This window comes from Camponotus vicinus, unplaced genomic scaffold (assembly GCF_025532165.1).
Source record: "Camponotus vicinus isolate PSW18456_S1 unplaced genomic scaffold, iyCamVici1.0 SCAF_11, whole genome shotgun sequence".
NCBI lineage: Eukaryota > Metazoa > Arthropoda > Insecta > Hymenoptera > Formicidae > Camponotus > Camponotus vicinus.
In genome coordinates, this window is record NW_028141947.1 from 12,339,238 (window position 1) to 12,366,008 (window position 26,771).

The 26,771-nt window shown below is 27.1% G+C and overlaps 2 protein-coding genes across 11 annotated transcripts in view; one reads left to right on the forward strand and one right to left on the reverse strand.

Moving 5' to 3' along the window:
* The first annotated feature begins 321 nt into the window (after window positions 1–321).
* LOC145961889 (leucine-rich repeat flightless-interacting protein 2) lies at window positions 322–5,819 on the forward strand. Of its 7 annotated transcripts, none has more exons than XM_083082438.1 (9): window positions 322–737; window positions 1,444–1,602; window positions 2,753–2,879; window positions 3,057–3,196; window positions 3,286–3,549; window positions 3,669–3,813; window positions 4,690–4,815; window positions 4,956–5,173; window positions 5,286–5,819. In XM_083082438.1, the coding sequence occupies exons 2-9, from the start codon at window positions 1,519–1,521 to the stop codon at window positions 5,394–5,396; spliced, it is 1,215 nt and encodes a 404-aa protein (XP_082938564.1). In that variant the 5' UTR covers window positions 322–737; window positions 1,444–1,518; the 3' UTR covers window positions 5,397–5,819. The 7 variants fall into 7 exon arrangements, with proteins under 7 accessions (XP_082938564.1, XP_082938562.1, XP_082938563.1 ...); XM_083082436.1 differs by having other exon boundaries at window positions 322–709; XM_083082437.1 differs by having other exon boundaries at window positions 322–654.
* An 805-nt stretch (window positions 5,820–6,624) lies between these two features.
* LOC145961888 (TOX high mobility group box family member 4) overlaps window positions 6,625–26,771 on the reverse strand; it is a 75,727-nt gene continuing 55,580 nt past the window's right edge. For 3 of the 4 annotated variants that reach the window (XM_083082432.1, XM_083082435.1, XM_083082434.1), the window contains 10 exons: window positions 24,796–24,882; window positions 19,616–19,741; window positions 18,582–18,697; window positions 15,475–15,853; window positions 15,078–15,196; window positions 13,854–13,989; window positions 13,382–13,699; window positions 12,690–12,779; window positions 11,966–12,237; window positions 6,625–11,338 (listed from right to left, as the gene is read on the reverse strand). In XM_083082432.1, the coding sequence (XP_082938558.1) occupies window positions 11,272–11,338; window positions 11,966–12,237; window positions 12,690–12,779; window positions 13,382–13,699; window positions 13,854–13,989; window positions 15,078–15,196; window positions 15,475–15,853; window positions 18,582–18,697; window positions 19,616–19,741; window positions 24,796–24,882 (1,710 nt within the window). In that variant the 3' untranslated portion in view covers window positions 6,625–11,271. The remainder of the gene's footprint in view (window positions 11,339–11,965; window positions 12,238–12,689; window positions 12,780–13,381; window positions 13,700–13,853; window positions 13,990–15,077; window positions 15,197–15,474; window positions 15,854–18,581; window positions 18,698–19,615; window positions 19,742–24,795; window positions 24,883–26,771) is intronic. The other variant, XM_083082433.1, reaches the window with a different exon arrangement.

The window sequence follows — 26,771 nt, forward strand, 5'->3', positions numbered from 1 at the left end:
CAGTTGCAAAGCAGCTTTTTCTGCTGAACGCAGCCATTATACAGGGTGAGACATTTGAAATGTATATTGTTTTCGAGAATAGAAGAGAATTTTTAAAAATTTGACATATCTAAGTGACATAAAAATCGATGAGCCGTAATCTATTATGCATATTTATCAATATTTTATTCCAAATGATCTTGTAGATAATATCTAGCCTTCGTTTCGCTCTATTATATTCTGCCCAAATTGAAAATGGCCGCCTTTGCTTCACTTTTAGCCCCAAAGTTCGCGGGTCTAGTATGACATGCGAGGTTCGTGGCCTCCGCACAGCATCATGGGTAACGGTAGGGAGGAGAGGAGATGATGTCTTAACCTTCTTATATATAACTTTTATACAGATGTAGGCGCGGCGAGAGACGAGGAGTGAGTGTAATGCTTTTGCGTGTCTCGCATCATGCTCGCCTCATCTCGCGGCGATTATACGTGATATCGTCTAACGAAGCGAGCAGACTCGCCGAGTTCCGCCGATAAAGTTCCACGACATACAGATGGTTACCGCGACCGAGTTATCCGATTTCCATCCGTTATATTTATAGAGCGCACCCGGTTTATTTTCTGCATGTCATTCGGCCCCGAAAAATACACATCCACTGGCTCTGACATGTCCTAATCGTAAGTGCACGTCTATGATGGGTGAACAACAAAGCGATGAAATATAGCTATAATTGTAAGATTATACGTATATTATAATTATGGTGGGTATATGTGTGTGCGTGTGTATGTGTATTACGTGTGCGTGTGCGGTGTGCCGAGTAATAATGTGTCGTAAAATATTAAATTTTTGCTTTTTATTTTAAGCGTATTCAATTACACCTTCTTTTGCTTTAATTTTGTGGTCTTAAGCGTTAATCATCATCATCATCATTATCATTATCATCGTGTGTTACGCATTGAAATGCAAGGTGTGACCGAGAAATTGAAAAAAATCCAAAATGGAATGTAGCAAAATTCCGCCTAGTGGAATAAAAAGTGCCGTAACAATCTTTATGGGTTTTCTTTTTATATATTTTACGTGAAAAATTATTGCTACAATTGATTTTTCATGTCTTCATGCACTATACATTCATTATGTTCACACATGCAGAGATACACACACACATACAGCACTCATCACACATATGAAAAAATAGATTTATCTAATGGCCTTTGAAGAATAAGATATATAAAGTTCTTTTATCAATTATCAATTTGTTATCAAGATTTTATTAAAAAGAGCTTGTCAAATATTGAATAAAATATAAAGATGTGCAAATTGAAATTATATATTCTAAATACTTGAAAATAAAAAGCAAATGGTTATAATTGAAAAAAATTATTAAATTTTACATGTAAAGTTAACTTGTAATGACATCAATAATTAGCTCATTTATAAAATTGTTCAGCTTATTATTTATTTATTAGTGTGTTGTTGCACATCGATTCACCTAACTAGAATCATTACAATTGAAACACAAGTTGTAAGGAAGGAAACTCAAAATGGAATCGGCTATAACTGGGCGAAGGAGGACTGCCACACGGCATTCTGCGGAAGATCAAGCACTTGATCAAATAGCTAAAGAGGTATGACTTTGATAAAAATATATATAACTTGGTAAAATGTAATATGCATGAATATGCAAGATTGTATTAAGGTATAATAAGGTATTAGTCTAAATAATTCAAGTATTAAAAGTAATGCAGTTAATTTAGTTATCTTTTTGTTTTGTACATACCTATATATAAAACATACACATTATAACACACACACACACACATACACATATATATCCATGCATCATAAAAATAAAAATTTTGTTATTGAGAATTCTTGCCATTCTTTATCTGCAATACTTTTTCTGTATTAATTTATATTAGAAATAATGAAATAAGTATACAAAAAACATAAATGATAGAAATAATAAAATTGTTCAATATGTCATGTTTTTCATATTTTAATAATTTGCAAAATATTAATGTACTAACAGCAGAGTTAAGCATATCTTATTTACTATTAGTTTAAAATAATACTTGTGTATAAGTGTATATATATATATTTGATTAGCAGCAGATGTTCCTTAAATTTCTATATCTTTAAATATTAATTATATTTATATACTTTTTTGAGAAAACAATATTTTTAAAAGCGACTTGTAGGAATATTGAGTATAGAAATACATACATATATATAGAAATACATACATATATATATTGAGTACATAGATAAATAGATTTATTAAGCAAATTATTATACAAATATTTTATAACATTATCAAGTATTTGCAATAAATTTTTTTGACATTTGTTTTAAATAATATTATATGCTAGTTCTGCTCTTTTTATTAATTTACATATTCTTTTGAGTAAATCACTATTTATATAAAAATTATTAGTTATATATTGCTATTAATGTAATATATAAAATTACTATTTATATATTACATTAAATTAAAGAAATTGATATATTTTTTATGGATTTGATACAAATTATACAATATGCCAAACATTAGGTTTGATTTATAAAAATTATGCATGGGTTTATATTTTCCCCCCAATAAGGATAAATAACTAATCATCTTAATACAAAAAACTCATAACCATTTTGTTGTATTTTGTTGTACTCTAATGAATTAAGGAGCTTTATAATGTGGTGATGATAATATGATGTTAATAATAAAACAAATGTAAACGTATATTTTTGGTAACATGCTGGATTTTCCATACATACTTTCAGGCAGAAGCAAGACTTGCTGCTAGGAGACAGGCAAGAGCGGAAGCCAGAGAAATACGAATGCGTGAATTAGAGAGACAACAAAAAGAGGCAGAGGAAAATGCCGACAGGGTTTATGATATGTGTACAGGTAGTTTAAGAAATAAATTTTACATTAGTTTCATATTTCCAATTTTGTATAACTTTATAATAATAAATTATTTATAGAGCTACTATCTTTACACATCCATACATATACATACATATTTATATATTTTTTATATAATACCTTTATTTTATTTAGATATTTATTAATGTCTAATTGTAGTTGATGTGAATAGAAGTATGAGAGTAACTCCAGATCCAGTACGTACATCACGGCTTCTTACAAATTCCAACAATTTCCAATCAAGTCGCAGATCTTCAGAAGATTCATTAGAAGATGCAGGATTAAGTAGAGATATTAGGGTATGCTAATAAGTCCTATTATATAAGTCTTAATAGTATTAATTATAATACTATTAATAATAAAATATTAATATAATTTTTTTATATAGCTGGAATTAAAAGAATTTGAAGAAAAATTCAGAAAGGCAATGATAGCTAATGCTCAATTAGACAACGAAAAATCATCTTATGTCTATCAAGTTGATTTATTAAAAGACAAATTAGAAGAATTAGAGGAAACAATTGTACAAGTACGTAGAGAATTGAGGGAAAAGAATCGAGATTTCGAACAATCAAAACGAGTTAATCAGAAATTAAAAGAAGATTTAGGTATTTGCAAGGCACAATTATTAGAAAGAGATACACTTATACAAGTAAGTTTACTATTAAATATTATTTGTAATAACACATAACATTGTTTATGAAAAAACTTTTTGTATGTAATATTTTTATCTCATCACATATGTTAAATGTTATATAAATTATAATTTAGGAGAATGGCTTAATTATCATTGACAATGAAGGAAGCGAAGATGAAGATAATGAAAATATTGAAAATAGGTCATATTGTAAAAAGAGGGTACTAGTCAGTACAGAAGCTGCAGAATTATTGGAAACTGCTGGTAAAGGTTCTCTGGGTATGTTGAATCATGTATTATTAAATAAATTGTTAAATGACATTATTAAAATAATTAATAAAATGTAAATACTAAATATAATATAGTAATTTTCTCAGCTAGCTTTCTCAGATTAGATCAGATAACAAATAGCCAAATACTTTGAAATATTAATTTATATGTTAGAAAATATATATTTATACACACACATACACACACATTTCTCTTAGTAATCTTCTGTCCTTGTGATAGAATTAATTTTCGACCTTTATTTAAAAAATAAAAATTTTTATTAGAACAAAATTATCCAAATTATATCTGGATTATGAATTATATGCGAATTATATTTGATATCATTTTAATCGAAAAAGCTCATTAATGCATTAGAATTATTAAAAAAAAAATAATAAATCAAAGATAAAAACTTTATTATATTAAAATTGTAACTAAAATACATTTTTTTTTTAATTAAAAATTGTTTTCGTATCTACAATACATACAATTCGTTCGAGTCTTAAAATCGCTACATTTTTGTCATTGCAAAATTTAAAAAATCATTAATAGAAAATAAAATTTATAAAATCATTTTATTCTTGAAAAATCATTACACAAAATTGCTAAAAATAATTTAAATTGATTATTGTTTATCCATTGGCTAGAGAGGACTTAATTAAAGATCAAAATTTATTTTCCGAGGAGACAAATTTTTTTCCATGTAGATTTTTATCTTGACAGAACATAGTATTTAAATAGAAGAAGTCTAAAAAAAGTGTACTGAATATTTTTTAATACATTAGTGCTTTTGTATTTGATTATCCAATATAATATAATATTAATTTTTACAAATTCTAATTTACATTTACATTTTTAATATTCATATCTATAATTTTATTTTAGATGTCCGATTAAGAAAATTTGCTTTTGAAAAAAAGGAATTGCAAGATGAAATTCGACATTTGAGATTGGAACTGGAAGAAACTAGAAATCGCATGAGATCCGAGAGATCATCTGGTTCAGTATTAGGTTAATGTTTGCTTATATTTATTTTAAGTAAATTATATATAATTATTTATATATATTTTTCTCTCTATGGATTATAGTATTATTTTATTTATATCAATTAATGTGTGTGTTTGTGTGTGTATGTGTGTATCTTGTTGTAGCAGGTTGCTTGTCCGAAAACGAAGATATTCAGCGTGAGGCAAATAAATTGTTAGCAGATTATAAATTTAAATTACAAAAAGCAGAACAAGATATGTCCACGCTACAAGCAACAGTAGCTAGATTGGAAAGTCAAGTAATTCGTTATAAATCAGCTGCAGAAGCATCTGAAAAAGCAGAAGATGAATTAAAAGTGGAAAAAAGAAAATTGCAAAGAGAAGTATGAATATTGATTTTTCTTATGAATAAAAAGATCTGTACATATATCAAAGAAAATTACATAGAAATTACATAGATATACACATGAGTCAATTTAAAATTTTTATTTTCAGGTAAGAGAAACACAAGCCCGTGTAGAAGAATTGGAGACAGCAAACTCTCATCTACAAAGGCGATTAGATAAACTTAAAAATGCAAAATCGGCACTTTTAAAGGAGCTTTGACAAAATGATGTTTGCAGAGATGTACAATGAATGTGTCATTTACTTATATCTTGATTACTGTGTGCCGATGTTGCCTCAATAATAATACTACTTAACATTTTGAACGTAGTTACAAAGGCGAAGATTATGTATTATCGTTATAACATTTCATATTGTAGTGGACGTCATTCGGATATAGATCCATAGAAAATTGCTGTGGAAACGATTTCTTTTTACATTTATCAAGTTTTTGATACCAACTTTGTTACTCTTGCATTATAAAAATAATCTTGCTTTAGTGAAATAACAAGAGACTAATGCAATTTGTATGTTAAAATTTTCTACAAATTTACAAGAAGTTATGAAGCTGATTCAGAACTTTTATAAATGGCAAATAAATAGTGTATTCGTTCCTGTTTTGTTGCAATAAATTCATGAAAATTACTTAAAGTTACTGATATGTATATGTGTATATATCTTTTTAAGCATAAAATATTTATATGATGAGTACAATGACCAGTAATGCAAAATACTTTTTGTCATATTAAATTTAATGCAGAATAGAATATTTCAATGGGATCTTTTATATGTATATATATGTTTGTGATAGAAATATACTATACATTTAGAATAAGAGTATAAAATTCTAATTTCTAAACTAATATTGTAATTTGTATATTAAATCGAATTACATCTTTAAATTTCAAATGTACTATTTTTACAAATTTGTATATATTATTTTAGATCACTAAAATCATATAGTAAAATGTGTGTGATGCAAGGGCAGCCATTTCTATGTGGGCAGAATTTCTTATATTGGGTGTCGCAGAATTCGAAAGCCGTGTCTTTGATAAAATGATGAACGTATATTGTAAAGAATGTAAAGATAAATAGTGAAAAATATCAAGTGCATGTAAAAATAAGGAATTACGCGCCATTTATATATATAATATAAAAATTACTTAAGAAAAATTTCAAATTTTAATTTTGAAAACAAATCTCGGTAAAGATACTGGCAGCGACAGCGGCAATGGCATAACTTGTTTTTCCGGAAAGGTGTTTGATCCAAGAACACCACAGTAACGGTAATAATAAGGTATGAATAAAATATAAAAATAAAAAAAGTAAGTATAACATATATATAAGAGAGGAGAGTAAAAGTATTAAAAAAAATAAAAAAATAAAGATGAAAAATTAAGATATATAATAAAATATATAAAACGCATCAAGGATATAAATAAAATCTATGAAATTTTTGCAACTTTATTTTTTCTTACGTTTTGTTACGAGATACATCCTCGAGATAACAAGTGCATATCATTTTTCAAATAATGTCTATTTGTTACTCCTGAGATTGTTTAATAAAAATAACAAGTTTTCCACAGTAATAATTATTTTGAATAAATCTTTACATAATAATTATGATTTATTTTAGATAAATATTTAATTAAAAAATTGCTTAAATGTTCATGCTCTTTTTATGTAGCTTATGTTTGTTGAACGATACATTATAGATTTTTTCACAAATTTTGCACAAGCAATATTAAATATATAAAATTTCTAGATATAAGAATGACAGGATACAATAAATATTTCCATAAACATAGTATTGGGACTGAAAATGTTTAATCATATTTTTGTACATAAAACAATAAAAATTTAACATAAATTTATTGGAAATTACTGTGATATATATATATATATATATATATATATTAGCATTTGATGTGTATAGTCTAGGGCTACAATATATGCTTGATATCTTCTAAATTTACTCCTTCTGATACAGATTTATATGATTATGATCAATATTGCAAAAGTTGCGTTATCTTTTATGTCAAAAGTTGAGCTCATTGCATAGAAATTTACATAGAAACTATATATACATATAATATATATATATATATATATATATATATATATATATATATATATATATATATATATATATATATATATATACATACACACACACACACACACACACATATGTGACAAAGAAATAGCCCTCCTCTCTAATTATTTAAAATTTAAAGAATATAAATTCTGTGAAACTATGGCAGATTATGCCAAAGTTTTTAATAATCGAAACATTCCAAGCACCATGTTTATATTTCTATGCAAATTTCTGCGCTTTGTGCATAAACAATTGAGGATTTTTCTATATTTCTCAACGTTTATTTGCTAGTAACGCAATAAACATATTTTACAATCCCATTATCTAAAAGGACTGTTTAAGTAATTAATATTCTATCTTATTGATTAAGTAATTATCTTTTTAATCCTATATGTTTACATATACATACATACATACAAACGCATACATGCATGCATACATGCGCGCACGCGCGTACATACACACACAAAACATATGTTTTCCTAATATACCACACAATGTATTATTAATATAATACAATATCTATATTATTTTTTACACTGTAATTTATAAACCTATAGAATATATATTTGTATATTTACAAGGATATTAAACAATAACTAAAAATATTAAAAACATTAATTGATATAAAAAAAAAATTAAATCAATTTGTTCGGACAAATTACTAATAGATGTATCATCTAATAAGCATTCATATGTTCGCGTAAAAAATTGCGAAATTACCATTGAATTTAATATGGAAGAATATATCTTTTGCTTTATACATAAAAATTTTTCATACTGATTTATTTCAAGGCCTACATTACAAATGCATTTGATATCAGAAATAAACATATAATTATTCGATTTTGATGATTAAATTCAAGAATAATAAATGTATGTATTTTGTATTATATTTGTTTTATCGCAACTGACCAAATTCCCATATTTGTTAAAATAATTTAAAAATTTCGAGGAGATTCTGTCTCTTTCTCTCCCGACAACACATAAGATACTCTTTTTTTCATATCTCTAAAAACTAAAACAATTTTTTTCCTGTATGTTTATTTTGATATAAACGATTTGTAATAAAACATTGCAATAGTAATTAATCATATCTGTGCAGCACATTTTTACCAGACAAAGTAGGCATGCTATTAAAATAAAGAGAAATGACTTCACGTGACGTAACATTAATATGTGTTTAAAAAAATATTGAATTTGCACTTATGTGTTGTCTCGACTGTTCTGATATTACATGTTTTGCTGTATAATGTCACATATGAAAACTGTATTGCATTATTGAGATTGCTCTTTATAATATCAATATAAAAATAAATTGTGTAATAAAATTTTGTTTTACATTTGTATAGGCCTAAAATGCATAATACCTCAGGTAATAAAAATAGTCACTTTTATGTTATTTGATACGATTATTTTTTTATATAACTTGATTTGTTAAAATGACTACTTTTGCTATCTGAGACTTAATTTCTACAACTGTGTATAATGGATTTTAATAGTATTATAGTATATTTCAACTGTGAGATTGTTATTATATGATTATAGATGCTTTACACATGTTTATCAGTCGATTGTATTCCATATTGGATAAAACGGAATGATAAACTTTCTTGTAGAAGGGAGAACATAGAGATCGAAATATATTATACGAAATAAATCAAATTTCTCACGTTGTCATAGAAAGAAAATCTAATATGTAATACACACGATATATGAGAATCTATAACTTTTTTCTCAGAAAATATATGTTATGCAATGAATTGGAGTTATATTGCAAAATTGGTCAATATCGTTAATCATTGGATAATTAAAAAAGTTTATAAAATTTTGAGAGAACATAACAGAAAGTCGCATGAACTTGTTGACCAGTTAATAGTTGAATAAATAATAATTATAAACAATTAAAATTGTGTGCCTAATAAAAAATTAAATATGCTTATTTTTTCAAAAAACTTCATGTGTTAAAATAAAATATACAAAAATATTACTGGCCATAACACATAATATAAAATATGCCATATAAATTTCCATCTTTGGTCATTGCCCTCATATTAACAATCATATTATAAACAAAACATACACTGAACATAATGCAAATTTATTTAAATTTTTTATGCTGCTTTCTTTTGCTTATACTGTGTTATTTGTTGATTATATCATAATTATGGTTTTTAAAAATTTAGAAACACAGCTGAGGTAATTATATTTAAAAAAATTGTCTTTTTATTTAACCAATGAATTATATAGAAAACTGTGACATCATCTGTACAATATTAGAAAAGAAACATATGTCTGTACAATTGGCACGCCTTGGTTGTTAGTAAGGAATATCTAAAGAAGGTATAAAAATGATGGTTGTCACTGACTTTTCTAATAAGTGTGTATGGATGTGTGTGTATATGTATGCATAAGCGTGCACGTGTGTGTGTGTGTGTGTAAATGCACTAATTCATAATTTTAATCAAATTGTAATAGACTTCTTACAAATGAGAACCAGAGTTGATCAGAATAATGAATTTCTGAATAAGGCTTTTCAATACATTCCAAGTTTTCTTTCTAAGAAAAAACAATTTTTTTTATTATATTCATATTTTTTTCTACCTCTATTTCTCCTTACTTTTCTTTCACTCTCCTTCGATTTTTCCTTCTCTTTTTTTCTTTCTTGTTTATTCACTTATTGGCACCCATGTACGGCACAAAACATCTGTATATTATTACCATATATTTGTATATTATGATCTATCAACCTCTTTTATAGTGTTGTATTTGCATTGCACAAATAGCTTTGACACTTGAAAAAGTTGTCATTTACCAACTTATATATACATGTATGCATATACTTACATACATATACAAACATATATCTATATATTTATATACACAGGATAGGTATCTAATTTTATGATTTAAATTACTTCTGTCATGATCTAGTTACGGAAACAAATTTTTAACAAAAGTTTTAGGGAGAAAATATAATGCATTCAGCAAATTTTTTTCTTATGATATTTCTACTATTATTTCTATTTTTTAAATCATGTTTTCATCACTTTTCATCACTTTGTCTTATATAAATTTTGTCTTATATAAATTGACTTTTCTCAATATTTTACAGGTGAAAATATTAAGGTAGAATTATCAAAATATAAGTAATTTAGAATTTCATAATTTATTTTGACATGTCATGATATAAAATATGCAAAGTCTTGTCAAATTTATTGAAGTAGTTAAATTCGTCACAAAATAATAAACAGAATCGATTCATGATTCCATTTTTATATAAGTGCCGTATGACATTTGCAAGTTGAATCAAAAAAGGTATTACATAATGAAAAAAAGATATTGCACATTTTTTCTTAAATATAATTACGTATTTTTTATTTATTATTAATTGTATAGAAATCTTAAAGTTATTGAAAAACAAATATTTTACAGAGTATTACATATTTTATAACATATAAAAATAAATTATTAAATATTTCGTAAACTATTAATTTTTTAATAATTTTAATATTTTTATATATATAGAATGATGAAAAAAATTGATTTGTGAAATTTAGAAAAGGATATATAACTCTATATATATTTTTAATATTATTATCCTATAATATTTAAAAAAAAATATATAGTCTTATTAAAAAATGGAAATAATGTTGACACAAAAAAAATGCATATAAAACAATCCATGTTATACAAGTGATAAAATCTATTACATTATATTTTCTTTTTGGGATTATGAAAGTTTTTTGAATTTTTTCAGTAACTATATGCACAATAGAGATAATTTATATTATAAAGTTAAATAGCCCACTCTGTTTATACATACATACATATATACATACATACATATATGCATGTATACATGTATGTATATATATGTACATGTATGTTAAATATCTATTTCTATATCTTTGTTTAAATATCTTACTTTACAAATTAATAATGGGCCATTACTATTGTGAGGCCATTTAGTTGATGTTGTCATCTTTTGAAAAACACTTATTTAACTGTAGAATAGTTTTGTTGAGGATTTTGATTTGAAGATACCCATGTATTAAATACATCTCTGAAATAGATAATAAAACAGATATAAATATAACAAAACTAAAGAAAAAGTTAAAGTTATAGATAAAAGTATACAAATAATTTATAGATCAGAAATATACGTATATATTTTGAATGTATCTCAATATATAACAAAATAGAGAATAAAAAAATACACTGGAATCTTACAAGAGTAGACCGTACGGGATTCTGATATACTTTAATGAAGCTATTCTCACTCCTATTATATTTAGGAACAGGACCATAGAAAGTATCGTTTCACACGATGGTTACTCGTGAGATTTGCATGGTCTAATTTATATCGATTGTTTAATACTCGTCTTAAGTAATGCATTTGAGTTGATAATAACTATGCTAATTTACTAGTTATTTACTATTTGATATCAAATGAATTAGGCCTATATTTTTTCTATATCGCTGGAGATGATATCGCAACTTTGCGAAGCTTGCTGAGTGGCTTAGTGCATAGAAGGGATACAATTATCTTTTCGTGGTTTACTCTTATGAAGTTTCAGTGTACATAGCAAAATATATTAAATCTTTATTACTTATTTTATATGTGTGTATGTGTGTTTTCTTTAAAATAAAATATAGAAATTAATCTAAAGTAGATAAATTGAATGCTCACGCAAACCTGCAATGGCTGACCACACATTCATTACTGCAATATTCATCTTCCCATTCGTTATTAGATATAGCAGGGTTAGGACATCCTTGATGTATACAAGGTGATGGTCCCGTCATAGCCACTTGTGAAGCATTTACTGGTGACGAACAACTCGACAAGGTGTCAGATTTTATCGATAAATCCTCTTTTATAAATTCCGCTCTAGATGGACTCATATGTATTATTTGTTGTTGCTGTTGTTGTTGTACTTGTTGTACTTGTTGTTGGGATACCTATAAATATTATAAAATATTCTAAAATTATAAAAGTATACAATTATTTCATTAAGATTGTTTTAGGATTTAATAATGTTTTCATGTTTAACCATACAGCTATATTATACCAAGTGCTTTCAGCAAATTATACAGATGATTAACACTGTTTTACAGTGATTGACACTGTTTTCAATAGAGTAAGCAACATACTATTTGACACAATAAAAATCCAAGTACTTTACAAATTAGGAGAAAAAAATTCACAATTATTTCCAATTTGACACTGTCAATACAGAATTTTACAAGTGCAAGTATAGTGAAAAAATAAAAGTACAAAGAACACCAATGCAAAGATTAAATAAAAGATTGTATAGCATATTACAGAATTGAAATTATTTGATTTTTCAGATGAAGAGAATCTTACGTTTCTAATTTTGTATATACATATCATAATAAAAAAATATACTAACTTGCATATATTGCTGTTGTGACATCTGTTGTGGTATATGCTGTTGTTGTTGTGTCATATGTGATGGTACCATTACATTACCCATTAAACCCTATAAAAAACAAAAATGTTTATCTTTTTCAGAGTATTCACATTTTATATATTATATGTTGTATTGTATGTATATAAATAATTAATATACAGAGTATTCCATTTTAAACAATCCAATTGAGAATATTTTGACTAAGTCTGGCAGGCAAAAGTATTTCAGACAAAATTTATAAAGTTTTAGAGGGGGAAAAAATTGATAATCTTTTTGATGAATTTTAACCAAGGTCATTTTTTAACGTCATGTAGGGACAAACTTTGTTTTTTTTTAAATAGGTAGAAATATTTTTATAACAGATTCCAAAAGTAAAATAAGTAGATATGTAAGATAGATTAAAAAACTATATGCTGGACCTCTGTGTTAGTAATTCATGTATCAATAAAATGACAGACAAAATTGCTTTATTTAGGAAATGATAGATAATATACTAATAAAAATATTTATATACTAGAAATTTTGTATGCAACATTTTTCTTATAAAAACAAGTATAAATAGTTATATATAGTTACAAAAATAAATATATAATTTTGTCAAAAACATATTTCTTTGTCTTTATTATGCATATTTCTTTTGGAAATTCTATCCTGTATTTATTTAAAAATACCTGCTGTTGAGGATTTCCTTGCATCGCTAAATGATGCGGTGATTTTTTATTAATAGCCATTTGTTGCTGCTGCTGCTGTTGTTGTTGTTGAGGCGATGAAGGTTGATGTTGAGGACTATAAATCTGATACGTTACATTTCCCGGCGCATTATTACTGGCATAGCTCGTGTACCCACTGTATTGCATTTGTTGTTGTGGTTGTTGTACTTGTTGTTTCTGTTCATTTTCACCTGCTCCTTTGCTCACCAACGATGCTCTATATGCCGCGAGAGCTTTCAGATATTCTTTCTTAGCTGCTTCGGTTTTCTTTTTGTAATACTATACAAAGATTTATATTACTCTCAGTAATTATAGCATTAAAAATAGTTAAATCCATAATAATATTAATAGCATTCATTATAATTACAGAATAATACTTGATATAATTATCGTTAGTATATAAAAATATGATCATTGAAATTATAATATTTACATTTTTATGCTCAAGTTCCAATGCATCCCACATTGATGCAACGATTTTAGATACTTCACCAAAGCTGGCATTTGGATGTTTCCCTTTAATCACTGCCTGAGTGTCTCTGAAGAAAAGGGCATACGCTGATACTGGTCTGAAAATCATAAATACCAACATATAAGATCTAAAACACCAATTATATTTATAATTTTTATTCATATAATTTTTAATATTATATTTTCATTTATAATGATACACACTCGTAATATTATATTCTCATTAAAAAAAAGACACACACATTATAATTATAATAATGCAGAAAAGAAAACATTCCAAATATTAAAATACAGTAAAATCGCGCCCTGTCGTTATAATTTTTTGACAAAATATTTTAATGATATTTCAAAAATAATTTTGTTATTTCGTTTTAACATATGTAATTACTTGATTATACTTTTAATAAATCTCGTATGTTATTTTAATAATACATTAATATTTTATTATTTTTCTTTTAATAAATGTTGCTGTTTTTATAAATATTTAATAACGGCATTCCTAATGGGATAAAAAGTCATCTACAAATAAAACTCTTACAGAATATATGTCATTTAAAAATGAGTGACATAATAACAGTTAAAATATTAGTACGCCTGCTGCAGTTTTTATATTTTTTTTATTAAATGTAGTGATTGAATGCTGACAATTAAAAGTGATGATAAGCATTAAATGCCAGCTGAAAATGTTGAATAACAACATATAGCTGCTCTGATATGAATTCAATATAGCTGCCTCAATCAGGTAAAAGAACGATCAATCAGAAATTACGATGCCGTACCCGCTTCTCTATTTATCTAAGATTCTAGTTGAGAGGTGGCACCATATTGAAATTTATAGGCTTGTGTGCACATATACACACGTAGTAGTATATATTGAGACATAGTGTCTTGCGTCAAGTTATACGCAGCAGTAGCGAGAAAAATCGTACATACATATACGCAAGCTTCCCAGTTATTCCATTATTTGATTTATTATGATAAAATTATAATATGTTATAAAATAAAATAATACAATGATACATTATTAAAGATAAGGCCAAGAAAAAAATATGTTAAATTATAAATTGTGTATATAATGGTATTTTCACAAGTTTCTCATAGTCTCGCATATCTTTGAAATAAGATTTTTCAAATTATATGTTCAGCTAATTTTTGATTATTGTATAAAAATAATATTGTTACTTACTTTTGTGGTTCATTAGGATCTCTTTTCTTTTTTTTCTTTTGTGCTTTTGTTTTCCTTTGATTTTTCGCTCCAGCATCAGCCGCTTCTGGTGATGGTGGTTCACGTTTGATCACCGTAATCTGGAAAAAAATATTTAAAAAATTCCAGAGATCGTGTCTCTTTTAATAAAATACCAAAAACTTTGGAAATGTTATTATATATTCATTATTTATTAACTTGTGCAGCTTTTTCGTAAAAGATAATATAAAAAAATGTTCGTTATATATAGCATCCAATAAACTAGATCGTTATAAAAAAAAATTTTATGTACATAGCAACTAGTATTAGCTTTTAAAAACCCTATTTGACAAATTACGCGAGTAATAACTACGTAAATATCATACGTGATTCGACTTACCATTCCGGAATGCGGAGTGCTGTCATCGCTATCTTCACTGGTTGTAGTATTATTATTCGTCTCTGTAATATTATTCACTTGCATAGCAGTCGGGCTGCCTCCAGTCGGACTTCTATATTGTATTTGTTGTTGTTGTTGTTGTTGTTGTTGTTGTTGTTGTTGTTGTTGTTGCTGCTGCTGCTGTTGCTGCTGTTGCTGCTGCAATTGCTGCTGGGAATGCATATATTGCATATGTTGCATCTGAACTTGCTGCTGCTGCTGCTGCTGCTGCTGTTGTTGTTGCTGTTGCTGCAGCATTAACAATTGTTGGCCATTGTGTTGTTGTTGACGCGAAGAGTTCATTGTTGCGTATGAATCTTGCGAGTTGCCATATGCCGAGCTGTAAACGGACAAAAGGAAAATTTAAAAAATTTAAAAATATTTCTTTTAAAAATATTTCTTCTATATAAAGAAAGATGATTGTGACGTAAGAAATTGAATCTGTAATTTAGAATTTAGATTAGAGTATTTGTTAATGCGAGTATTGTTGATTCTCATTATATATCATATGTTTATTCGTTATTGTTGCATCTCTCGAGATTATCATAATATAATCATAAACCGCAAGTGCTATCGTAAGCATTGAATATAATTCTCGGGTAGAAAGAAAATGAGACTACTCCTTCATGTAGAGAGTTAAGATTTTAATTAAAAGTTTAAGACCGTTAGTTGAGTTTGCGAATATACAACGGCAAATCGCGACGTAAATTCGAGAACAAAGTTTGAAAGGCGACGTTGGCAAAAGAAGATAGATACGTATATGGCTGGAATATATTTTCGCTATTTTAAAGCAAATTGAATAACTTTTGAGATATAGTCAGGCTATGACAGCCACGGAATATTTACGACCTATTCCATATTATTTCCCTTCTATATTCTTTCTTATATTTGATGCCTAATATTTTCACTATCTCTCCTATCAGTTAAACATCGTCGAGTTATATTTTCTTCTAATCGAATTATATCTTCTTCTAATTTTTATCGGTAAAAAAAAGCTCCTTAAAAGATAGACTTTCGATGTTTTCTTTATTTGTTATTGCCTTATTTCGAAATAAAATATCTTTTTAATATTTTATAGAATTTGTTAATTATGTTTTTATTGTTAATTTGTAGACACACACACACACACACACAAACGCAATTATCATTGCATACATAATATTCTCATCAAAGTTATTTCTATGATATTTCATCCATATTATTTGTTGATACTATCTATTCATTCGCTTATAAAGTCTGTTTATGCGTCTCGTTATATAATACAATATACCATATAAGAGCTTGATTATTAGTCTATGCGTCATGTTATGCATAAGATAATTGCACGTAGATAACTCTTGGTAATATATTTGCTTTGATTCATGGCATTGACGATAGCGCACGTATAAATCGAATGTTTTTGTTCAATGTATTTTTCCTCTCTCTAATCAGATTGATTACAGTATATAAAATGTAGTATATATGTAATATATGATTCGACAAGCATAGTATGCTTATTTGATACTGCGAGAGAGATATCTCCAAATAAAATGAAAAATTTTAAAAATCTCCAATCTAAAGATCTACTGTCATCTTCCAGTTTAGAATACGTCAGTTCGCTAAAAAAAGATCTCGATGATCTAAATTGGAGTCGTAAGACTATGTAATAATAGATTCTTATAAATGTTACTCATAATGTAAGCTTAATACACGATAAATCATAGCCTGTTGTGTATTTTTAAACATGTTCTCGTTTAGAGAATGAAATAATACTTCGAAATAAATTCATATTTGTAACATATTAATTTTTAATATATTATTATTTTGATGAGATATCATGAAAACCATACGATATATGAAAAAATATTTTAACAATTAATAATATTTAATAATATTTCAATAAAAATATTTTAAATATTTTAAACAGAAGGCTTTTATTTTATAGCTTTTTATATACTTCATAGCTATATATTTAGATTTCTCAAAAATATATATTTTAATTATAAATTATAAATATCATATTTTTCAATATCCTTCGTTATTATTTTCACGTTCTTCATTATTTTTATTTTATTTCATTATTTTAAATTTTAAAATTTGTATTAGACAAAAAACAAAGAATGTTTATCGATAAATTTATTCATGTATGATAATATTGCTTCTCGAAATTGCATTTTTGAGAGATGAATTTTAAACTTCGTGTTATAGCTATGCGCCACGCCTACGTCGCGTGATACGTGATAACGCGAGGGACTCCTTTTGCCTGTTTTACATATTATTACACTGTAAGATGATCAAGATAAATATTTCTTATTGTGCGTGCATAATATATGATGTATTATAAGTACGACGATCAAAATTGACTTTGCTGAAATTGCTGCGAAACAACGATGAGGTAAATTTCTATAATTTGGACTTATGCAAATATGTCGTGATAAAGCGTGATGTTTGTCTTGTGTCACACACAAGAAAATATATCGCTAATTTAACAATCTTTTATTCGTGGAAATTTTCATCAAATTTTCCAAATTAAGACATTGCATATAATTTTTCTTTTTTTTTTTGAATTGTAATAATTTTATAAAATTTTTTATCTATAAATTTTTTAATCTATATGTTCTATTCTCTTCATATTTAAAAACGATGTAATCTCTCGTGTCTTTCTGTTGTTATTAATATTCGTTTGAATATCTTCTGCATAGAAACTTATAGATTATGAATGTTTTCTCAAGAAGCATGAGAGACTTTTGTTAATATTTCTTTATTGACAACACCTAATGTGTGTACTGTTGACTATCGAATTAACACTACTTCACGATTTCAGTTAACTAATGACATTTCTTGATTCTTTATGTATTATTGCACAAATGATTCCAAAAATGAAACATACATAATTATTTGTTCTCTCGTTTTATTTATGTGATTAAATAAACCCTCTATCTGCTCGAAATAAATTTATTATATTTCATCTATTGCGCTGTCTGGCTCATATTTGCCTTTCTCTTACATATCTGATTGCGCACAATCGAGGTCTAATATGTTAACATAAATGGTAACTCGAAGAGTTTAGATTTTTAAATCATATTTACCTGACATTAATTGATTGCATCGAATGTTCTTGCTGTAAATAGAGTTGTTGCTGATATCCACTAGTATCCAGATTCAGATTATCTGGTGATTGTTGCATACCATTACCTTGCATCATCTATAATAATTTAACATACATAAAACGTTAATAATACATACAGTATTAAAAACTATATGATTTAGAAAGAAAATTTTATTGATCGACTCAATAATTATTATTCGATCTTTAATTTTTTAAATATATATTATAAAATTATTATATTATATAATTATTACATTATATAATTTATATAATTATATAATTAATATTATATAATTATTATATTATATAATTAAATATATATTAACAATAATTATACGACTATTCAAAATATACAAAATTTCCTTTGATAACATTATTGATTAACATTAATATAAATATCATAATTAAAAATCATTAAGAACCGTAAAAAGAATCAGAAGAATTAATCAGAGAATTAATTTCCTTGAAATTTTTCTCTCTGATAAAAACTATAGAATTTCTGCTGTATATGCTTGAATACTTCTGTATCTCTTCATCTTGAAATTAAAGGGAGAGAGAGAAAAGGCTATGAGTGTACATCTAAAAATAATGTCTTGAACGTTACATGAATAATGCCCGAACGCGGAAGTTGTTAAATGGCCGATACATCATTTCAACATTTTTTTTTTCCATACCCAGCGCGCAATGGCGTGTGCACATACACGTACATATTATTATATGTTGTTAAGGCTAGTGTACAACTGCATATACTATACACAGTTCGTAGATAATATCTCAGTTGTCATTTCCAATAAAATTTAAAATTGTTTGATTTGAAAAAATCTTTTTTACTGACCTTTATGGACTGTACGCGAACAAATATTTCGCAAGTAACGTCTACTATTCGCGTAAAAAATTCGTTCGTGTATGCTAATTTGATGAATAAGTACCCGCGTACAAGAATGTATTGAGTTTGCAAGTTTATATTGAATTTTATGATTTTTTTTCTACACTTATAGAATCGTCGAAATATACCTGTGGCTGGCCATATGCTTGCATGGAATCGTGTTGTTGATGTTGTTGTTGTTGCTGCTGATGTGAATGAGGATGAATGGTTGGTATATCAAAGTCCTCGTCACCGAAACTCGGTGTATGAAACGTCTAAAACAAATAAATTACGTATATATTGAATTTGCTTGTTAAACTCCATAGATTTTCTCTCCTTAGATATTGTTCATAAAATAATCTTTCTTTTAGTTTTTCCATTTTAACATTATATGTAGAACGATTGAAAGAAAGATAAAAATAAAGAGTTTTAGGAAAAGACCTTTCTTTTCTTTCCGACAAAAAAGAGAAATCGATGTATAATAAAAAAAAATTGAATCAAAGAATCAACTTTGACTGTCCTATAACGGGGGGAGGATGATAAATAGCATTATATCGTTCAGAATCCTTTTAGTAATTTATTCTCCTTCACAAAGGAGAAGAAAAATTAATTTATCATAATATACGCGTGATGGTAGAGGGAATAAAAGTTTCAAAATTGAATTTAATAGTATCAAGAAGAATATTTTCCTTTGAAGAAATATGCCTGTCTCTCGATTGTCGATATAGCTATAATGTAGGTAGAGGGAATGGGAGTAAGATGACAACCTTAAGATTTATTGATTTTTCCTTATTTTCCTTATTTCTACGTTAATGTAAAAATAATGATCTATTTTTTTCAGAATCACTAAAGTCTTATTTATCATCTGTGAAATTGAAAAATTGATAAATAAATTATATTGATATTATAATATTTCAACATACAAATAAAAAAATAGAACAAGAAATATCGAAAGAACAAAAATTACTAAAACATTAAAACAAAAATAATTGTTAATTATTTAGGAGCATTTAAAACTAATTTAAATAAAATCAAATATTCACTATAATCATCATATTTGTCTCAAAAATGTTATATGAGAAAAGTGAGAAATATTATATGCGTTTTTCATCCGTATTATATAATCATTTCATAAAAACGATGCAAGTATTTATTATGATTATATAATTCGTTATAAAAAATGCCAAAAAATTACATACGGATACATTCAAAACACATTTTTTATTATATTATCTATTTTCATTGACAGATTGAAATCAAACTAAAAGAAATTTTACCAGAAATTATTTATTATCAAGAACCTCTAATAAGTTCGATTCTCTTCTAAAAAAAAATTAGCAATTTAGTATTTTACTTATTTGATCATCTTATTCCCCTTTCCTTTATTTCCCACATCTGCGCCCATTTATTTTATTAAATATCCACATATTATCAAAGTATTGTATTCAAGTGACGATTCAATAGTATTGATTCAGAATTTGAATAACTGCATCTCATGTAATTCACGTGATCGTGTGATGCAATAGAACGAGGCAGCCGTTGCATAAATCAAATTTATACATGCCATTAACTGTTTTATTACAACCTATTCCATGGATCGTTTATCGCGAGATTCATTTTATGTTTACGTACTCGTGACACTATTACTCGTGATACTCATAGTGGACATTATGATCTAATTCGTATGCAGTGCCCTAATCATTACACCAAAATCGCGAAAATCGAGCGCACACACACACACATACACACACGTATTTTCAACAAAACTTATTATTAATTAAATGTTTAACGACACTTCATTGTGTCTAATGCCATGGGACATTTAATGCTTTGCTTCCACTTTCACTATAACGATATTAAGTTCGTAAAGCATATAAAATCGCCAACAAATGCAGAATTAGAGGGAGAAAAGAAATAAAGAAGGATAGTGATAGTTTGGGACTATTGGTGAAGCGTGGAGCACGAAGAAATATCATCCTTCCTTTCGTCGTCGTCGTCGTCGTTGTCATCGTCGTTTTTCTTTTCCTCGCTGTGAACTAAACTCGTTCCGCCATCTCGTTAAAACTTGTGCGCGACTCTCACAACTTGGTTCTTCTTCCTGAAGAAATATTATTTAGATGGTTTCCTGGTTATGCAACTCACGCTCCCCCTCCTCTTCAATATAAATTGCATATTATTTCAATACAGATTGTATGCGATAAATTTTTCCGTACAATGTTTCCAAGTAAAAGTAATATTGGACAAAACATTAAGACTCTTGTAGCAATCAAAAAAATAAGTTTAAAAATAAAAACGAATGGCTATTAGAATATCCGCGATCATTATTATTGAAAGAGTAAGATTATATGCTTGGTTATATGATTGTCTTGGAAATTAATAGTACAGCAATCAATCAACTGCCGAGAAAAAAAAAAGCAAATGTCTTGATTATATCCACATATTTTTTACTTCTATGTATGACAGATGTTATTTGCAATTAATGAATATAATGAAACATACAATTGAACGAGCAAAAATGAAAAAAGTCTACAGATATATGAAATATTTAAAAATGTGTACAAATTAACATTATTTATATAATACCAATCAATTTGTTGTACAAATCACAGATATTAATATACTTATTAGATCGATAAGTATCATTGTTCTACGTAATTTCCATAATAATACGACAAGAAAAATAACATGTAATATAAGTGGAATTTTCTTGGAACGTGTATGCATGTATATGTGTGTGTATTTTCCTTTAAAAAATATAATATCAGATGAGATATGATCTATTACATTTGCATATTTTTTTTACTTGTGTATACACGATATAGTTTGCTATAATAATTTTATACGTGGGTGCGTGTGTGCATTTTCATAAATGCAACATTAAGTAATTATAATGCATGCAATTTGATAATGAATTCTCTCGTTATTAATTATTCTATGGCAATATTAGAATATAATTTCTTATCAACCAATCTACTACGTCTAATATCGTAAAATTGAAACACAGTTTATTAAACAACGCTAAACAACAAAATTACAATTTGATGATTATTTATCGCAGATTGGCAATTACCGGACGCTTAGATTGGATTGGACGACAGGCGACTGATTGAATGCGTTTCTACATTCGCTCGGAACATGACTGCATTCACTAGCTCTCCATCTATATCCTATTCTCATATATATTTTTTTTATACAGATACAGTATCAGTCAAAAGTATTGCATCACTTATGGAAACAAAGAAATCGTTACTTTAAAAATATATATAAATATGACTAACTTATATTTTATTACTGTTATTTTATGCTTCAATATCGTAAAATTAGTTATGACAAATAAAAATCAGTAACAACTTGAAAAAAAACTGTTATCAAGGATGCCAAGAATATGCAATATTGAAAGCAAAAAGAGATTATTTTAAAGAATCAAAATTTTAATATATATTTTTGCTATTATTCGTTATAACTTTTAATTTTTCGAAATTCATTAAAGCGTAAAATAATAAAATGTAATTTAATAATATTTATGTATGTTTTTATTCATTAAAATAATAACTTCCCTGTTTCTATGAGTGATGCAATATTTTTTGTCAGTACTGTATATTCTTTTTATCAATATCTGCGATATCTGCAGGTCTAATTTATTCTAAATTTGTTACCGTAAAAAAATGCGCTATGAAAGCAGATTATTTTGCATCAGATAAGCGTAACTGGCCATTAAATTAAATTGCAATGCTAATCTAGTTCTTCGGTCGGAATAGTTTAAATGAGAAGAGAAATCAGAAAGTGTATAGACCGATAATAAAACTGAAATAGTCCGGATCTCTTAAATGATCGTTTAACGACATTCCATGTTTAAATTAGACGTACTTAAACAAAATCGCAAGGTAAATTCAATAGCAAAAAAAAGAAGCTTTCAATAAAAAATCTCTTAATGATGAAGAAATTAATTTTGAAAAATATCGATGGAAATAATACCGAATTATTTTTATTTTAATGAAATTAAAATGATTAATTTGGCTATTAAATTTGATACTTCGCAATTGGTTGTCAATATTCGTTCCATTTAAATTCGATATTTCGTAATTGATAGCCAATATCTGTTCTATGTGAGGGATAAATTGGTGAGAGCATTGGGACATACACTCGAAACACCACTAGGCATTGTTTTCATTTTATTTTTGGGTATTATTTTTTGATTACTTTTAATTTTAAAAAGTGGACTTTATTGGACATTGCTTGGACGTTTTGATGAATATTAACGTCAAATACTTCGTAGCAATAGTATATTCCCCGTAATTGAATATTTTTGTGACATTATTCGAAATTAGTAAACAAGAAAGAGAAATTTCTTAAAATATTCTCTCACTCTTTTTTAGAGCAATTCGCCATTTCTGCAAAATTGCAGGCATTTTTTTGTATTACAAAGTTACATCAAAGAGAGAGATATATAAAAAAGAATTCAATAATCGAGCATTATTAGATGTAGGTGTACACATTTTTGGTCAGCGATTTACACACTTCTTAGTTTCACATCCTTTCTTTCCTACTGTTTATTATTATTTTGATTAAAATGATCACTAACTTAATAAGACAGACTTATTTCAATTTTCATTTTGTATCACTTGTATATTGCAATTAAAGCTTCATACGAATTGCTTAATTTTTATGCATTATATAAGTGATTTCTTTGAATAATCAATGCAACTGATATATAATTGATAATAAAAAATTAAGCTGGCGCTAAAAATTATATGTGTATTCAATTCGCGATGCGTGATTCGCGATTCATGTAGTTCGCAAATAGTGTAGAAAAAAAATTCGCCAAATTCGCATTCGTGATTCGTCATTCACCGTTGATTCACCACGTGAGCGGCTTTTCAACGAACTCAAAGACTGCGAATCACTGTGATCAGTACATTCATATAGATATGGATGTAGCTCTATATTAAGCTCTACGTTAAAATTCGTAGTTGTTTGTATAGCTTATACTGAGAGAAGTAAGAAATTAAAATAAAGACATTGTCACTTATAATTTATTGAAATTAGAAACATTTCGCAAGTGTTTATTGAAACGTCACAACAAACTATGTTCATTATGATAACAAATCACGAATCACGCGATTCATGATTACCGTGAATAGGATCCACATTAACAAACGACGTATTTTTGTGAATTTTTACGAATCATGAATCACGAATTGCGAATCGAAAATACACGCGCAGTTTGGAGTTAGTTGTATTATATATATATAGAAAAATAAAAATAATCATTTAATTATTTTAATATAAATAAAATTGTCATCTATTAATAGACAGACAATTAACTCACTTGATCAGACATATTGTAGCTGTCGTGATGATACGATGTCTGATGATGTTGCGGAACGTTTAAAGACAAGTCGAGATTGTCGTTTCTCTGTAACAGAAAGAAATTGAAATTATTCAGTGACTGCGACAATAATCAATAGTAGCTGCTAAATACAATTAAATTTTTATGTATGTGACATTCTTATTATCAATATTATATTTTTAGCATTATTTTCTTTAAATAATCACTGTTGATACGTAATTAATTTTTTATATTTACTATATAATCATGTAATTATATAATATATATAAAATGGAAAAATAAATAAAAGAAGATAGCGCAATATTTTTATATTTTTACTCTCTACGCATATGCCATTAAAATAAAATTAAAAATAATTGATGGATAATTAACGAAATTACATAATTCCAATGTACTGAAAAAAAAATGTGTTTATGTAATAAATTGCATCACAAACTTTATATAAGAAACAGAAATAATATAATAAATATATACATGTACGAGTTGCATATCAGAAATGTTAAAAAAATATATAACGTGAATGTATGTTAAGCACATATAAATGCGTGTAAACATACATACATTTCTTCAATATTTACTCCATTGAATTATCATGTGTCGATGCAACAACCGAGCATCACGATGCGACATTAATGACCAGAATGCGCGATGGAATTTCAGAAAAGCATATATTCGTAATCAAGATAGTTGCAAGTGAGTTATGCCGATGGGCAATGTTTGACATTTCATAGTAACGGCCAGATGTTAGGAAGGCGTTACCGCGTTTCACCGAATACAGCAGCCACGGAACGAGAACAATGCAATGGACATAGTTATCTCCGTTCCACTCGAGGAATTTAACGTGTGTGTGTGTGTGTGTCGCATATGCATGGTCTTTTAAAAAATACCCCTAAATGGCAATATATCGAAAGAAAATCGACATGTAATAATTCTTATTAGTTACGTCATTTATATTTTAATTTTATTTATCGCTTGTTTTTCTCTTATGCTCTTAAATAAAATAATGTAACACAATCAAAATATCTGAATCATCGATTATCATTTGCATTGCATATTAAGTATGGCGTAAGAGAATACGAGTTATTGAATCGAGAGAAAGTTACGTGCTTAAAACATGTCTCGCTGTTATGAGCTTCATATTATGTTACATAACAACGGAATATATATAGAAAGAATACAATCTTTATTAATCTAAATATTTTAGATTCTGGCTTTTTTATACATCATTTATACGTGCAATAATAAATGTGAAAGTGCAAGTTACGTGATAAGCTTCAAGGTAATGCTTCAACTTTATTAATATATTAAATATAATGCGCTCTTTGAAATAATTAACAGTCTTTGTTCTTATATAGAATAATGTAGCTTATTAACTGTTAACAATATATACATTATTGATTTATCGGTATTTTTTTATTGTGTGTGTGTGTGTGGATATGTGTGTAAAGAGACTCTCTCTCTCTCTCTCTCTCATATATCTGTTATTAATTTATAAGAATAAAAGCAAATAGCAATCGAGGCTCTAGTTGCCAATGATTTGCCTGCCATTGGAAAATTCGTTAAATTCGCTATTATTTCGTGCGACACATTTCCAATCTTTTGTCTCTCGCAAATCACTTTTCATCTCTTAGTTAAGTAATCGATTAATAATAATTAAAATTGACTTTTAGTTCGCTTAATCATCAATTAAAAAATGATCGTCAATATTGAATCTAATAAGCATGTAATAAATTGTTACAATGCAATCTAATCTTAAATTCACTAAAAATAACATTTATGGGGACAATAAAAGAAAATGGAAAAAGATTTGTGCCATAAAATGCAAAATTATACCGAAGAATACAGTGAATAATGCATTGACGCACGTTCAGAAAGCATATGTTGTGCCGTAACAATGGAAAATGTATTCGCACGCGAACGACGTGTGCACGTGAGTGACTAATAAATCCTTTTTA